At 55.1% G+C, this 15,327-nt stretch overlaps 2 protein-coding genes across 3 annotated transcripts; both read right to left on the bottom strand.

Moving 5' to 3' along the window:
• Positions 1 to 758: 758 nt before the first annotated feature.
• Tuba8 (tubulin alpha 8) lies at positions 759 to 9,611 on the bottom strand. The gene is given in 6 exon segments (XM_042672145.1): positions 759 to 1,047; positions 2,710 to 3,225; positions 3,228 to 3,441; positions 4,953 to 5,070; positions 9,219 to 9,276; positions 9,527 to 9,611. Coding segments are annotated over 6 exon segments (1,062 nt in total). The 3' UTR covers positions 759 to 976.
• Positions 8,596 to 14,264, bottom strand: Pex26 (peroxisomal biogenesis factor 26). Of its 2 annotated transcripts, XM_042672125.1 has the most exons (5): positions 13,892 to 14,262; positions 13,065 to 13,202; positions 12,516 to 12,811; positions 10,613 to 10,759; positions 8,596 to 9,905 (listed from the first exon to the last, which is right to left on the bottom strand). In XM_042672125.1, the coding sequence occupies exons 1-5, from the start codon at positions 14,125 to 14,127 to the stop codon at positions 9,802 to 9,804; spliced, it is 921 nt and encodes a 306-aa protein (XP_042528059.1). In that variant the 5' UTR covers positions 14,128 to 14,262; the 3' UTR covers positions 8,596 to 9,801. The 2 variants fall into 2 exon arrangements, with proteins under 2 accessions (XP_042528059.1, XP_042528060.1); XM_042672126.1 differs by lacking the exon at positions 10,613 to 10,759 and having other exon boundaries at positions 13,892 to 14,264.
• Positions 14,265 to 15,327: the final 1,063 nt, after the last annotated feature.

Genomic DNA, 15,327 nt, shown 5'->3' with positions numbered 1-15,327 from the left:
CTCAGCTGGGGGGGAGTGGGGGCGGGCTCAGCTGGGGGGGAGTGGGGCGGGCTCAGCTGGGGGGGAGTGGGGCCGGGCTCAGCTGGGGGGGAGTGGGGGGGAGGGGGGCCGGGCTCAGCTGGGGGGAGGGGGGAGGGGGGCCGGGCTCAGCTGGGGGGAGGGGGGAGGGGGCGGGCTCAGCTGGGGGGGAGTGGGGGCGGGCACAGCTGGGGGGGAGGGGGGCCGGGCTCAGCTGGGGGGAGGGGGGAGGGGAGCCGGGCTCAGCTGGGGGGAGGGGGCGGGCTCAGCTGGGGGGAGTGGGACCGGGCTCAGCTGGGGGGGAGTGGGGGGGAGGGGGGCCGGGCTCAGCTGGGGGGAGGGGGGAGGGGGGCCGGGCTCAGCTGGGGGGAGGGGGGAGGGGGCGGGCTCAGCTGGGGGGGAGTGGGGGCGGGCACAGCTGGGGGGGAGGGGGGCCGGGCTCAGCTGGGGGGAGGGGGGCCGGGCTCAGCTGGGGGGAGGGGGGAGGGGAGCCGGGCTCAGCTGGGGGGAGGGGGCGGGCTCAGCTGGGGGGAGTGGGGGCGGGCTCAGCTGGGGGGGAGTGGGGGGAGTGGGGCCGGGCTCAGCTGGGGGGGAGTGGGAGCGGGCTCAGCTGGGGGGGAGTGGGAGCGGGCTCAGCTTGGGGGGAGTGGGGGGAGGGGGGCCGGGCTCAGCCAGCGTGATTCTCATTTTTAAGAAGGGCATCATTGCCACGAGCTGGTGGAGTGGAGTGGGGTAAATAAAGAGACACAGTCAAGGGTCAAGTTTATTTAAAATTCCTCCCTTCATTTTTGAATCAGTCCCCACTTCTTCTTGTCCTTCTTCTCTAGCCTCAGGAAACTCTCCTTCGTCCATTCCCTCTCCCACATACCAGTGCACAAAAGCCGGCTTCAAACTTGCGGGCCCAGGTTCCTGCGATGGCGGTGGTGGTGCTTAGTGTGCACAGCCCTCTGGACTCTGGCTAGGTCCCCTCCTGGCACTGGCTAGGTTCCCTCCTGGCACCATCGTGGGTGGCTGGTAGTTGATTCCCACCTAGAGATCAGAGAAAGAGTCGGCACAACGGAAGAGCATGCACGTCAGCCAGAGGACAGCTCAACGTTTCAGGTCTCGGTAACACCTGTGCCAGCAAGGCCTGGTGCTGGGTATGGGATGGAATTGTGAGGTCGAATGGAGAATGGGATTCTGGTGGCTGGAAGAAAGGGCGGTGCTAAGGAGAAAATAAAAGCAAATGGCGCTGGGGATGGGCAAATTGAAGGGCAGGGGAATCTAAAACTGAGAAAAATAAGATCTAGTGACAAGAAGAAATGCTACTGCAAAACAGCAAGTAGACAAATGAAAGTTCCTATAATAGGAAAGTATCCATTATGGTTACTGAGGCTGGGTCCTGGTGGCTCACACCTGTATTGCTAGCTACTCAGGAGTCTGAGAGCTGAGGACACTGATTCAAAGCCAACCCAAGAAGGAAAGTCTGTGGCATGCTTATCTTCAATTAACCAGCGAAATACCAAAAGTAGAGCTGTGGCTCAAGTGGGAGAATGCTAGCCCTGAGCAAAAAAACTCAGGAGCAGCACTCAGGGCCTAAGTTCAAATCTCAGGACTGGAAAAAAAAAGCTTTTATCTTTTAAAGACAGAATAATTTATAGAACTAAAGTTGTTACGAAGTTTTGCTGGTGGTGTTGTTTGTGTTTTTGGGTTTTGGTTTTCTTGTTCTTTAGCTGCTTTGCTCAAGGCTGGTATGCTACTACCTGCATCCACAGCTCCACTTCCAGCTTTTTGATGGTCACTTAAGAACCTCATGGACTTTTCTGCTCAGGCTGGCTTTGAACCATGATCCCCAGATCCCACCTCTGAATAGCTAGGGTTACAAGCATGAGCCTTGCTTGAAGTTTATTCTTTCCCATATATTCATTCCAAGTTTCTCTTACTTATGTTGCAATATGGAAGTTTCCTTGCCAAGTCAGGGATAGTCCAGAGCAATAAATTAATCTCTCAGAAGGTTATCTAAGGAGGGCATTCATGTTAGCCACTGGGAAAAGGTGCTTCTGGGAAATGCAGAGTCCTCTAAAACTAACGAAGCAAATTGATCTGAATCATGAACCCTAAAAGAATGTGGCCTCACTATTTCAGTTTAAAAACAAACAAAAATGTCTGATCAGTTTGAAACTCATCCAGTTTGTCACCTGGTGTCCCACAGGCTTCAAGGTGAGCAGTGATGACCGAGGGAAGCAGAGGGTGCCGAGGATGGCGAGAAACTCATGGCACCAAACTCATGCGTCTCCTCTTTCGTTTGTTTTCTGGTTTTTGGTGCCAATTCTGGGCTTGAACTCGGGCCTCCTCACTCTCACTCTGCTTTTACTGCTCACGGCTGGTACTCTACTATTTGAGTCACACATTCAATACTAGCTTTTTGCTGGCTACTTATCGATAAGCAGTTTTTTGTCCAGCTGGGGTGGCTTTGAACTGAGATCCTCAGATTTCAGCCTCCTGAGCAGTGAGGATGACAGGTGTGAGTCACCCATGCCAGACAAACTCATGTATGTCCTAAAATGGTTTAAGCAAACCAAACTTCAACACCATTTGTGTCTCAACCGAAGCCAAGTAAAGAATATTATGTGTGGGGTAAGCCCACGGCTCCTGATATCTCATTCTCGCCATCCTCGGCACCCTCTGCTTCCCTCGGTCATCACCGCTCACCTTGAAGCCTGTGGGACACCAGGTGACAAACTGGATGGTCCTCTTGGTCTTGATGGCAGCGATGGTGACGTTCGCATCCTTGGGCACCACATCGCCCCGTGAGCATGCAGCAGGCCATGCACTTGATGACAGCGATGGCGATGCTCACGTCACCTGGTGAGCATGCAGCAGGCCATGCACTTTCCGTGCCTGGGTCGCGCTCCACCATCTTGCTGTTGGGCTCAAAGCAGGAGTTGGTGATTTCAGCCACGGAAAGCTGTTCGTGGTAGGCTTTCTTAGCCGAGATGATGGGCGCATAGGTGACCAGCAGGAAGTGGATGCGGGGGTAGGGCACCAGATTGGTTTGGAACTCGGTGAGGTCCACATTGAGGGCCCCGTCGAACCGGAGCGAGGCTGTGATGGAGGAGACGATCTGGCTGATGAGCCGGTTGAGGTTGGTGTAGGTGGGCCGTTCAATGTCCAGGTTCCTGCGGCAGATGTCGTAGATGGCCTCATTGTCCACCATGAAAGCACATCCGAGTGCTCCAGGGTGGTGTGGGTGGTCAGGATGGAGTAGGGCTCCACCACCACCGTGGAGACCTGAGGAGCCGGGTAGATAGCAAACTCCAGCTTAGACTTCTTGCCGTAATCAAGGGAGAGACGTTCCATCAGCAAAGAAGTGAAGTCGGAGCCAGTGCCGGCCCCAAAACTATGGAAGATCAGAAAGCCCTGCAAGCCAGAGCAAGCATCTGTCTGGAAAGAACAAAGAAAAAAAAAAATCCCAAAATCGAGTTTCTAAGAATCCCCCAAGAGGACACAGCCTCGACGAAATGAGGAAAACACAAGGGGAAATTTTTTTTTTATATTGAAAGAGGGATGGCAGGAAGGTTTCAGCTTAGAAACTTTGCTAAACCGGGACGAGTCAGAGCACAGTGTGACGGAGCCAGGGACTGTACCCACTTGGTGCTCCGACCCGTTGTCCCTGTCCTTGTGACAGAGTCTACGGGAATGAATGAGCTATGTGTCTCAAGCCAACTTTGGAAGGTGGCTCAGAGTACAGTTACAACAATGTAAACAGAGTCAGGGAATCACAAGGTGTGCATGTTTACAGGGTGCAAAGGATCACGATGTTTGTTAGTCGGGTAAGCTCCTTTCCCATAGCTTAGCACGCTCCTCTCCCAGGCAACACCAGGCCCGTTGGGTAGAGGCCTCCTCCCCACTTCACCTTGAGCTGGCCCTCCTTTGGGGCAGTTATAGCCATACAAGGCCACAGGATCCCTTAGAAGGACCTTCGAGTCTGGGCAGCCATCCACCCTCACCGGCCATGAGGGAGCCCCGGGTCCTCACATCCACACCAGGGTCTCCGCCTCCTGGCCTCATAGGTTAGATAGGTCTTCTCAAGACAATGGCCGGCACTTCTCTCTTGTGAGGAGTCTTGCCAGTTCCTTGGCTGGCAATAAACTTTTCTTTGTGCCTGGATATCTGTATGGCTTTCTGGCAAGGCCTAACAGTATCTTTCACATATGTGATGTAAAGACCACATTCCAGTCAACCACGCCACCCATCAACTCCCCAGTTATAAACATCAAAGCGAGTTATTAACACCTCCAAACTTCAGCTTTCTCTTGGTTAACCTGGGACTGCGGAAAAGCTTTTCATAGGTTACTGTGATCTTTAACTGAGACAGCACAGCCTGAGCAAGGATCTAATGTGTAGAGTACTCACTGTTGACTCTATCAGAATTAAGAAATGGAATCACAGAATTCACCCCATGAATGGGAGCTATGATCATTCAACCCAGTAATTCCACACATCCCACCTTTGAGACTGATGACCCCACCCCCTCAAATGGAGAAAGTGAATATTCAGAACATTTTTCATCCTAACCACTCAGGTTAAATTTTTTCTTAATAATTAAAAAGAAAAAATAATAATAATTAAAAAGAAACCATCAAGTCCAATCTTGTGTTTTACTTCAAAAATCAAAGATTAAAAAAAAAAGAGGTTTTGGGGCTGGAAATGTGGCTTAGTGGTAGAGTGCTTGCCTAGCATGCGTGAAGCCCTGGGTTCATTTCCTCAGTGCCACATACACACACACACAAAAAAAAGCCTGAAATGGTGCGGTGGCTGAAGTGGTAGGTAGAGTGCCAAAGCAGCTCAGGAACAGTGTCCAGGCCCTGAGTTCAAGCCCCAGGACTGGCAAAAAAAAAAGGGGGGGGGCACTGTAGACTTGCCCACCAACCCCCTGCCTTGCTGAGACTTACGAGCTTCTGAATACGGTCCAGCACCAAATCAATACTCTCCTCGCCCACTGTGTAGTGGCCACAGGCATAATTGTTAGCTGCTCTGGATGGAAGAGCTGGCGATAGCTTCCTGCTCGGACTTCATCTACCAAGAGAGGGCATCATTAGTAGTCCTTACCACCTGGTTTCTGGGGTAGAAGTTTTCCTCCCCCTGAGATGACCATAGTTCTAGTTTGTGACTCTGAGACGCCACTGACTAAATCCTAAATCTTCAAAAGGCTAAGAGACCTCCGGAGTAACTCCAGCACTGACTGACCAGAGTTTGGGGATGGAAAAGCCAGTAGCTTTGGCATACCAAATGCCAAAGCTGATTTTCTCTCCTTCCCTGTACCGTGACTCCTTTTCTTTATTTTTTTTCTTTTATGCTGCAAGCTTATATTGGATTCCAGTAATTTAACCCAATTTTATCTGTGTCCAAATGTTCCAGGAATATATGGAGCGTGATTCAGGGTGATCTGCCTAAATCCCAGGCCTTCTAGTGTCCTACCTCATCTCCATCTCAATGTGTCAACATGTCCCGCATTAGACATACTAAGCACACACCCTACAGCTGAGCTCCTAGGCATATTCTGGGGTGAGATTTTATTTTTTTAAGTTCCTTTACTTTAAGTTAAGTAACTTTACTATTATTATAAAGGTAATGTACAGAGATTACAATGGCTTGAGTCCATGAGTCTTCTGTTCCCCCATTCTCTCCCAGTCCCTCCCTCCTGTCTCCACCTACAACTTCACTTTCAGCCATGTCCGGGAGTTCCATGGCTGCACTTTTTCACCCTCTTTCCCTCCATCCACCCCCGCAAAACACACCATATATAAAGGAAAGAAGACAGAATCACCAAAAAAATAGAGAGGAAGAGAGCCCGTGTCGGTATCTTGGAGTTGGTTTTGACATATCTATGATTGTAGATAAGCGTGAAGAGGCTCAGAGGCTCGGCTCCTTCCTGCTTCTCTCCTAGGAGTGCCCTCTTTTGTTACGCTGAGTTTTAGTAAAGCTAGGATCCAGGTCTTAGTGGAGTAAGAATCCTGGAGAGGCTCTCAAGAGATCTTGGCTTGGAAAGGTGGCTCAGGGGCAGAGCACTGGCCTCGAGCTGAAGTGCTGGGGTCAGCGCCCAGGCCCAGAGTCCAGGCCCCGTGGGGTGGGGGGGTCCCGCCAGGCCCCGTGGGGGGGTCCCGCCAGGCCCCGTGGGGGGGCGTCCCCACAGGCCCCGTGGGGGGAGTCCCGCCAGGCCCCGTGGGGTGGGGGTGGGGTCCCGCCAGGCCCCGTGGTGGGGGGCGTCCCACCAGGCCCCGTGGGGGGGGTCCCGCCAGGCCCCGTGGGGTGGGGGTGGGGTCCCGCCAGGCCCCGTGGGGTGGGGGGGGGTCCTGCCGGGCCCCGTGGGGGGGGGCGTCCTGCCGGGCCCCGTGGGGGGGGGGCGTCCCGCCAGGCCCCGTGGGGTGGGGGTGGGGTCCCGCCAGGCCCCGTGGGGTGGGGGTGGGGTCCCGCCGGGCCCCGTGGGGGGGGGTGTCCCGCCAGGCCCCGTGGGGTGGGGTGGGGTCCCGCCAGGCCCCGTGGGGTGGGGGTGGGGTCCCGCCAGGCCCCGTGGGGTGGGGGGGGTCCCGCCAGGCCCCGTGGGGTGGGGGTGGGGTCCCGCCAGGCCCCGTGGGGTGGGGGGGGTCCCGCCAGGCCCCGTGGGGTGGGGGGGGGTCCTGCCGGGCCCCGTGGGGGGGGGCATCCCGCCAGGCCCCGTGGGGGGGTCCCGCTGGGCCCTGTGGGGTGGGGGGGGTCCCGCCAGGCCCCGTGGGGGGGGTCCCAACGGGCCCCGTGGGGTGGGGTCCCGCCAGGCCCCGTGGGGTGGGGTGGGGTCCCGCCAGGCCCCGTGGGGTGGGGGTGGGGTCCCGCCAGGCCCCGTGGGGTGGGGGCGTCCCGCCGGGCCCCGTGGGGTGGAGGGGGTCCCGCCGGATGGCAGTCAGTCTCTCTCTTGTGCCTGGGCTGTCAGGCCAGGTGACCGCAGCAGGCGGGGCGGAGGCGACGCAGGGCAGGGCCGGGGACACCGAGGGACAGAGGGACACCGAGGGACAGGGGGACACCGAGGGGCGGGGGGACACCGAGGGACGGGGGGACACCGAGGGACGGGGGGACACCAAGGGACACCTCAAACACCCTAGCAGCCTCACACAAAGTAGATGAAATGAGTTGTGGTAGATTTTTACCATGTATCCAAAGTATCATTTCAACATGAAGTCAATATAAAAACAACCCAGTTCCCCTCCCTCCCTCGCTGTTTTTGGTCCTTGGTCTTCGGAATCAGTGATAGTTGACAATTACAGAATGTCTCAACACAGAACAGACACATTTCAGATGCGGAGAGCCACACGTGGCTGATGGCTGCCGGGGGAGATGGTGCAGGTCTACCCTGTCAAGAAAGCCCTCCTTCCATTTTGACCTCATTAGGCCCAGCACGGAGAACCAAGTGGACTCCAGTCGGTGTCTCTGACTCCGTGGTGGCTTGCGCTGGGCACCACTAGGGACCTCAGGGGACAGCAGAAAAACTGAGCCTTCTTCACATTCAGCTTTCACCACACAGGACCAGTCACCAACAGCCCCACTGAATCACCTCTCGGAAGCCTCTCCAGACAGCCCTCTCGCCCAGCCACCTTGTCACAAGCATCAGTAAGAACTGACTCACAGGTGAGAACCGAAGGCTGACGGGGGAAACTGCTATCCAGCCATCACTGGACACAGCAGGGCAGGGACTTGGGCTGCACAGCTTCAAAGAACTCATAGCATGGGGCCAACAGAAACTGCTATCATGTCCATACCCACAGGAGGAATATGAGACAGGGGCCTAGAAGCAGGAAGATTCCCAGATGAACTCCTGGAGCAAGCCCCGGTCAAGAGAATCCAGCCCTGCAAAGGAAATACGACCTACAGCACAGAGGACGGGCACAGGCTGGGTCTGATGCCAGGCAGGCAAGGGCTAACATGCCCAAGGCACAGAAGTCACACAGCAAAGGGTGGCGTCTACCAAAGCCTGCACACACAGGCCGTGGTTCCATGAAAAAGAATCCGGGTTTACTCTGGGCCATGGAAGGCATTAATGAGTTTCTCTAGGATAGTGAATGGGAGAAGATTCTCACACAAGCCATGCCAAGCCAGGTATGAGTCCCAGCGACTTGGGAAGCTGAGATAGGGGTATTATTTGGACCCAGGAATTTAGAGCGGCCTGGCATGACCCTGCCTCAAAAGGTTAAAAAATTCTAAAGGCCAGCTCAGAAAACTTACCTACATCTTTCTCTCCTTAGGATTCTAAGCTCTGTTTAAAAACCACTAAAAAGGTCTGGGAAGGTGGCTCAGTGGTTGAGCGCTTGCCTTGCATGCCTGAGGCCCTGGGTTCGATTCCTCAGCACCACATAAGCAAAAAGAAAAAAGCCGGAAATGGCACTGTGGCTCAAGTGGTAGAGCACTAGCCTTGAGCTTAAGAGCTGAGGGACAGCGCCCAGGCCCAGAGTTCAGGCCCCACCACTTGACGCCCCCCCCAAAAAAAAACAAAAAACAAAAAACTAAAAACTACTAAAAAAAAAACTAAACAAACAAAAACACAAATTTCCTAGTCGGACCAAGCTGTAAGGATTTAGATGTAAGTCTTAATGCCGTAGTTTCCTTTTTCTAAAGAGAAGTAAACTTCCAATCCCTGAAATCAACCCCACTTTCCTGGCATCCACAAGCCAGCCCCAGCATGGGTGGCTTGTTTGGCCTTGACAGAGTCCTGTTGAATGGAGGCTTTCCATCACCTTGGTAACAGTGAACTCTGCATCCACTTGTAAGGACACACGGAAGATCCTGTGGCCATCTCTCGGAGAAACACTAGCATGTTCCAGCTCCTCTCCCCTGAGCTCAAGGCCCCACACTGCCCTGCCCGCTCACCTGATTACCCAGTTCCATTTTCAGCTCATCGGCTTCTGAAGCTGGCCTACTTTTCATGGCCATAAGAGCAGAAAGCCTGTACATTATACAAGTAATCGAACAGAAGCAGGGCACAGGATGTAGGAAGGGGACACCTGCTCCAGTGTGGACCAAGGAGACAAGGGTACCTTGAAAACAAAGTTTGCAGGGCAGGCAGGCATGTCATCGGACCGAGTGGCAGAGACAGTGCCACACAACAGGCTGCGAGCAGGCTGGAAAACAGCCAAAGACCAAGATCACCTTTGCAATCATAAAAGGCCTGGCTGGCTTTGGCCCATGGTCACCTGGGTGGTTCTGAGCGGTGGACGGTGACTGCCTTCAGCAGCGGGAGGCTCAGGCTCGCTGAGGGGGATGGAACAGTAAACGCAAACGTAGTTATGCTTACTTCTATGCAGAGAGGCGTAGGAGAGACAAGGTTCTTCTGACTTCTACACTAATGAGGGTGCTGCCCTTGGGGTAATTTCAGAAATAAGTTTTTTGGAGAAGTGAAAGGCCAAAGGTCATTTTTCTGAACTTCCAGTTCCATCAACACCCTGACCTTGAAAGTCAACACTTGCCCTTGCCAAAGAAATGGAATGTTCCTGGGACAAACTCCCAGCTCCCAAATCCCTCCCTCCTTTCCCGATGTCCACTGGTGTCAGCGGTGCTGTTGGGGGCTCCAGCTCCTCTATTCCCATGTTGCCCCCAAGGCCAGCTGTGAGGTGCGGAGAGGAGGGCTCAGAGCCACAGGAGAGGCCTCCTGGTCAGTTGCTCTCTCCAGCATGAGCCAGACTCATTCCCAGGGGGCCGCGTGGCTACAGGAGCCAGACCAGGAGCCTGACCGGCTGTTCTGTACTGGAGGAGGCCAGGCCAGCTGGGGAAGACCACTTAGTCACGGAGGGCGAGTGGGTGGAGATGCGCGAGGGTGAGCTTCCTGATCCGGCGGTAGAGCTGAGCCAGCTGGTAGAGGAAGGGCAGGGAAGAAGGAGAAGCTGTGGGGAAAAGGAGAGACAGCGGTGGGTGCCCCACCCACACCCCTGGGCTTTCACAACACACATGGACACTTTGGTTATTTGCATCCTCTTCAATAAGGAATTTCACTTTCTCTAGGAAATACTTTCTCCACTTGAATTGCAGGCCTTAATTTTACTGGAAAAGGGTCCACATATTTTTTTTTTTCAATTTTAAAATTCCTTTTTGGTCATGGAACTTGAACTCAGGGCCCACGAGCCACGCAGCTTACAGGTGACTGACGTACAGGTGGCCACAGCTATGCTGCTCACAGGGGTCTGCTTTCTTCTTCACACTCCCCTCTGTTTCCCACATGTTCTACAACGTGTGAGAATTTCATTTACAATTCCATGTTTTGTTAAATATTAACACTTGGACTTTTTTTAGACATTATGATGAAAAATTTTTTTAAGTGGTGTACAGAGGAGTTACAGTTAAGTAAGTCAGGTGAAGAGTACATTTCTCTTTGGACAATGTCCCCGCTTCCCTTGGATGAACATGTTTTGACCCTGAGTTCTAGGTAGACTTTATGCCTGGACAGAGCAGGTACTGAAATGAGTGCATCAGCACTGGCTGGGTACTGCTCTCTTTCCAGGCAGGGCTCAGGAAGCAGTGTCACGGGAGATAGCCCCCCAGCATGCAGGTGAGTGTGTGGGGCGGCTCCTGCTCCTCAGGCCCCACCACTCACCTGGGTCAAACCTCACCACCAAGAGACAGAGAATCAGGGCAGCCAGGAGGCTCTTCTTCAAGGGCAGAGAAAGAAGGCGGCTCACTGCAGAGTCCCAAAGCTGACGAAGCAAGGTCAGTAGTGACAGGAACTTATGGGAGAATGACCCTGGTCAGGGCACAGAATGTAATGTCAGGGTGGTCAGGAGAGTCAGACTTCCTGGCTCTCAGCTTTGAGACAGATTGTAAGAACTGATCACAAAGAGCTGGGCGCCAGTGGCTCACACCTATAATGCTCTCTCTAGAACACCAGGAGGTTAAGGTCTCAGGATGGTGGATTGAAGCCAGCTGGAGCAGAAAAGTCCGTAAGACTTCTATCACTAGTTAACCACCAAAAAATGTGATGGTGAAGTTATAGCTCAAGTGGTAGAGAGCCAGCCTTGAGCAAAAGAGCTAAAAGACAGCACCCAGGCTGAGTTCAAGCCCCAATACCAACACACATAGTAAAAAGTAATGAGGAATAATTTTCTCACAAAGCTCATGAGGTAGTTCAAAGAGAAATTTCAAAACCTCTAAAGCTGGGGAGGGGGGAGTGCTGGGGATCAAACTGGGAAATTGATCTACCACTGATCTACATCCTAGTCCTCCAGAAACGTTATGAGGGCATGTTGATCACCATGTTTTCATGTGCAGACACCTACTTGGCTGGGTAGGCCTGGCATATTTGTGACCCTTTTAAAAGCCTCGTTATTTTTAACCGTCTCTGTATCCTGGCCCGTAGCCCCCACAGAGAGTAACTCCGAGCGACACAGGGGAATGCAGGTGCCTAAAACATATGGTGAAGAAGTCAAATATCTTAGCTTGCGGCTATCAAGGTGAACACTCACACTGAAGAACAAGGAGTCCCAGTCCTCACAGAACAACCAGGACTTGACGTCAAACCCCTCGTGCTATCCTCCCTACTAAAGAGACAAAGGGCAGTGGATCTGGCAGACCTGGTGACCCTTGATGCCAACAACCTGCTTGCAGAGAAAACACTGCTACCTCAGCCAGTTCATGCTCTTAAGCACCCAGGGAAAGATACTTCAGAGAACCAGATGGTAGTCTTTTAATTAAGCTGACAGAGTGTGTGTGTGTGTGTGTGTCCTAGGACTTAACTCAGTGTGTGTGTGTGTGTGTGCGTGTCCTAGGACTTAACTCAGGGTCTGGGCACTATCCTTGAGTTTTGTGCTCAAGACTAGCATTCTACCATTTAAGCTACTGGTCCACTTCTAGCTTTTTGGTAGTTTACTGGAGGTAAGAGTCTCGCAGACTTTCCTGCCCAGGCTGGCTTCAAATCACAATCCTCATATCTCAGTTTACCAAATACCTAGGATTACAGGCATGAGCCACCAGCAACTGGCATAAGCTGACAGATTTTTCTTAAAGGTTTAAAAAAACTAAAGCAGGGATATGCTGGGTGCTGGTGACTCACACCTGTAATCTACTCAGGAGGCTGAGATCTGAAGATCAAGGTTCGAAGCCAGCCTGGGCAGGAAAGGCCGTGAGACTCTTATCTCCAATGAATCACTAGAAAACTGAAATGGCGCTGTGGCTCAAGTGGTAGAGCGCTAGCCTTGAGCTGAAGAGCTCAGGGACAGCGCCCAGGCCCAGAGTTCAAGCCCCATGACCGATTTTTTTAAAAAAGGAAGGTGACTTTCAGAAGACCCAGCAACATCTCTCCAAGAGACCCCCCCTTCCATCCTGACTTCAGAGGGTCTGGCTTGGTTTTGTGAAGGAGCTCATCAGGTTTCTATTCTGTAACGTAGTTATCTATATTCTATATAAGGGCTCACTCTCAAGCTCTTACAAAGTTACAAAGGACCTAAGATGCAGGGAAAACAGGTGAGTCCCCTCTACGCTGTCACAGAGCCATACATGCCCACCTTCCTGGTTCAGCTTCTGGGCCTCCAGGGAGCTGGAGAGCTTCTCTTTGAGCTGTAGCCTTGCTGCATGCACAGCCTGGAGTACTTCTTCCCGCTGCTCCTCTCCGAAGGCTCTGGAGCCCATCACGAATTCCTCAGCCTCCGACACGTGGCCCAGGGGCAGCAGCACGTGCCGCAAGTGCAGCTCAGCCACAGCTCTATATTCCGGAAGGCCTTGGTTGTCTGAGTGCTGGAGCCAGGCACAGACCACATCCAGCACAACTCCAGGTTCTTGCATTTTGCTATATAAAAGAATGCTGCATCCCCAAATAAAATGCAATCCCCCAAAAGGAAGAGTCAGTGCTCCGCGGTGGGCTCATTCCCATAACCCCTTTGCTTCTCCTATCTAACCCTTCACCATGGAAAGGAGGGATAGGGAGGGGTAGGGGGCAGGGAGATACTAGCTTTTGGAGGGAACTGGTATGGGACAGGAAAAGAGGAAGGCTGACTCGGGAGAGGACAGGACAACCTCACTCCTGCACTGATCCCAACTGAGCAATAAAGACCTACCACAGTTCCAAGACTTTGGGGGGTAGATCGGGGACCAGGTAATACTGAAGGACCCAGGAGAGCACCTCTCGCCACCGATCCATTTCTGCCAGGGCCTGGATTCCCACAACACACAGGGAGCACTTTACCTCCATGGAGCTGCCAGCAGAAAGACCAACTCGGGTTTAGAAGCGGTCCCCGATCTCCATGCCCACGCCACCCCGGACTGTGCTCCAGCTATCTGGAGGACAGGACAGCTAACTTCGCGACCCTCCCCCCTGTATGTGACCTTGAAAGGTGCCCCACAGGCTGTCCTTTCCCACGCTCACATTCCTGGGGGCTCCCGCCTGTCGTCCCAGCTACTCAGGAGGCTGAGCGCTGAGGGTCGTGGTTCAAAGCCAGCCCGGGCGGGAAAGTCAGTGAGACTCTCATCTCCCAGGAACCACCAGAAAACCAGAAGTGGTGCCATATATGTGGCTCAAGTGGTCGAGTGCCAGCCTTGAGCCGAGGGACAGCGCCCAGGCCCCGAGTTCAAGCCCCGGGGCTGACCAAACATAAAAATCAACCCATCAACCAATCCTGGAAGCCTCTTAGATGCACATCGGCTATGGCCCCAAGTGCATCTCAACGCGCGGGTGGAATACGGCTTGACGGGCAATGGGGTGGAAGGAGGTGTGAGCAGCCGCGAAGGAATGGGCTGGGAACCACGCTTCTAGAACCATCTATCCAAGATGCCTCCAGACAGACAGAAAGAAAAGCCTTCAGCGGGCAGCGCCGCGACCCCGCGGGCCCCGCGGCCCTCCCGCTCTCCCCCCGAGCGCGCCCGGCGGCGGGAACCCGGCACGTACGCGCCCGCGGCCGGGGCCGGGGCCGGGGCGCCCGCGGGGGGCAGGCCGCGCAGGGCCCGCTCGCAGGCCTCCAGCGCCGCGCCGAAGTCCAGGTGCACCACCAGCAGGTCGCTCGCCTCCTCCAGCAGCAGCCGCGGCGGCGCCGGGGCCGCGGCGTCCCGCCGAGGCTCGCCGCTCCGCCCCGGCGCCCCGGCCCCCTTGAGGGCGGCGGCGGAGGTCGACGCGTCGCTCTTCATGGCCGGCCGGAGCTCGGCGCCTCCCGTCGCCCCCGGGGCCGGACTGAAAGCGAAGCCGGCTCGCACTTGGATCCGCGGGATCGCCGAGGCCGGCGACCCCAGGGTACCCTCTCCGGCCGTGCCACCTGCGGAGTCGCCTCCGCCCCCAGCCAGGTGTGCGGACGCCGGGGCCTCTGGGAGTTGCAGTTCCCGGCGCTCCGGCTGGCCGTTCTCTAGAAGGGCGATGGAGCTGGTTGGACTACAGCTCCCAGCATGCCGCTCGCAGGACCCGTCACAGCCTTGGGAAACCGCAACGTGCCCAGCGGGCAGTTGTGCGTCCAGGGCCGTGGGCCTCTGGGAATTGTAGTTCCCAGCTCTCTGAGGTCTCACCGCTCTCTAGAAGGGAATGGCGCAGGTCGGACTACAACTCCCAGCATGCCGCGCGCATGACCCGTCACCTTCTGGTTGAAACGCGCCGGCGCTCCAGGTTTGGAGTGGGAAATCGCGGCGGGGAGACCGTGGGCCTGAGACGGCCCGGTTCTGGCCGGGACGCGGGAGGCTTCGGTAGCAGGGCTCCCTTCAGCGCTTCTGCGGGAGTGGTGGCGGCTACGAGAACGTCAGGAAGAGAGCCCAGAAAGGCACCGAGCTGGATTAGAAGAAGGACCTCCCGCTGTCACCCGGCCACTCAGGCTGAGATCTGAGGATCACGGTTCAAAGCCAGCCCGGGCAGGAAGGCCCGTGGGACTCTGATCTCCAATGAACCACCAGAAAACCGGAAGTGGCGCCGTGGCTCAAGCCCAGGCCCTGAGTTCAAGCCCCAGGACTGACAAAACCAAAACCAACCCCCCCTTCCCCCCAGCATCCCAGCGGCCGTGTGAGGTGCCCCACCCTAGGCCCTTTTCCACAGGAAACTCCAGAAGCAAAGCAGAGGTGCCAGGAAAGTGTGAGTCAGGCTTGGACTGAGGTTGCCAGAATGTTCCATCAGCCTGACTCGGGCAGTGTACAGTGAAGCTTGTTACTGACATAGTGATGGGAGCTGACGTTAGAACTGCCTTGAAGAGTCAGGAGGGCAGAGAGCAGCAGGAGATGCGCCTGGGTGCCCTAGGCAGGGCGGGGCTGCACCACCATCCCGCACCAACCCGCAGCCGCAGAAACCCGGCCGTAGCCCCAGCAAATCCCTTGCAATTCCACTTTTATCCGGGAGATGTCAGGACAGCCCTG

The sequence above is a fragment of the Dipodomys spectabilis genome, unplaced genomic scaffold (assembly GCF_019054845.1).
Source record: "Dipodomys spectabilis isolate Male_0828 unplaced genomic scaffold, ASM1905484v1 ptg000671l, whole genome shotgun sequence".
Lineage (NCBI taxonomy): Eukaryota > Metazoa > Chordata > Mammalia > Rodentia > Heteromyidae > Dipodomys > Dipodomys spectabilis.
Note: the sequence above shows the minus strand (reverse complement) of the source record. Positions and strands in the feature narration are given on the sequence as shown.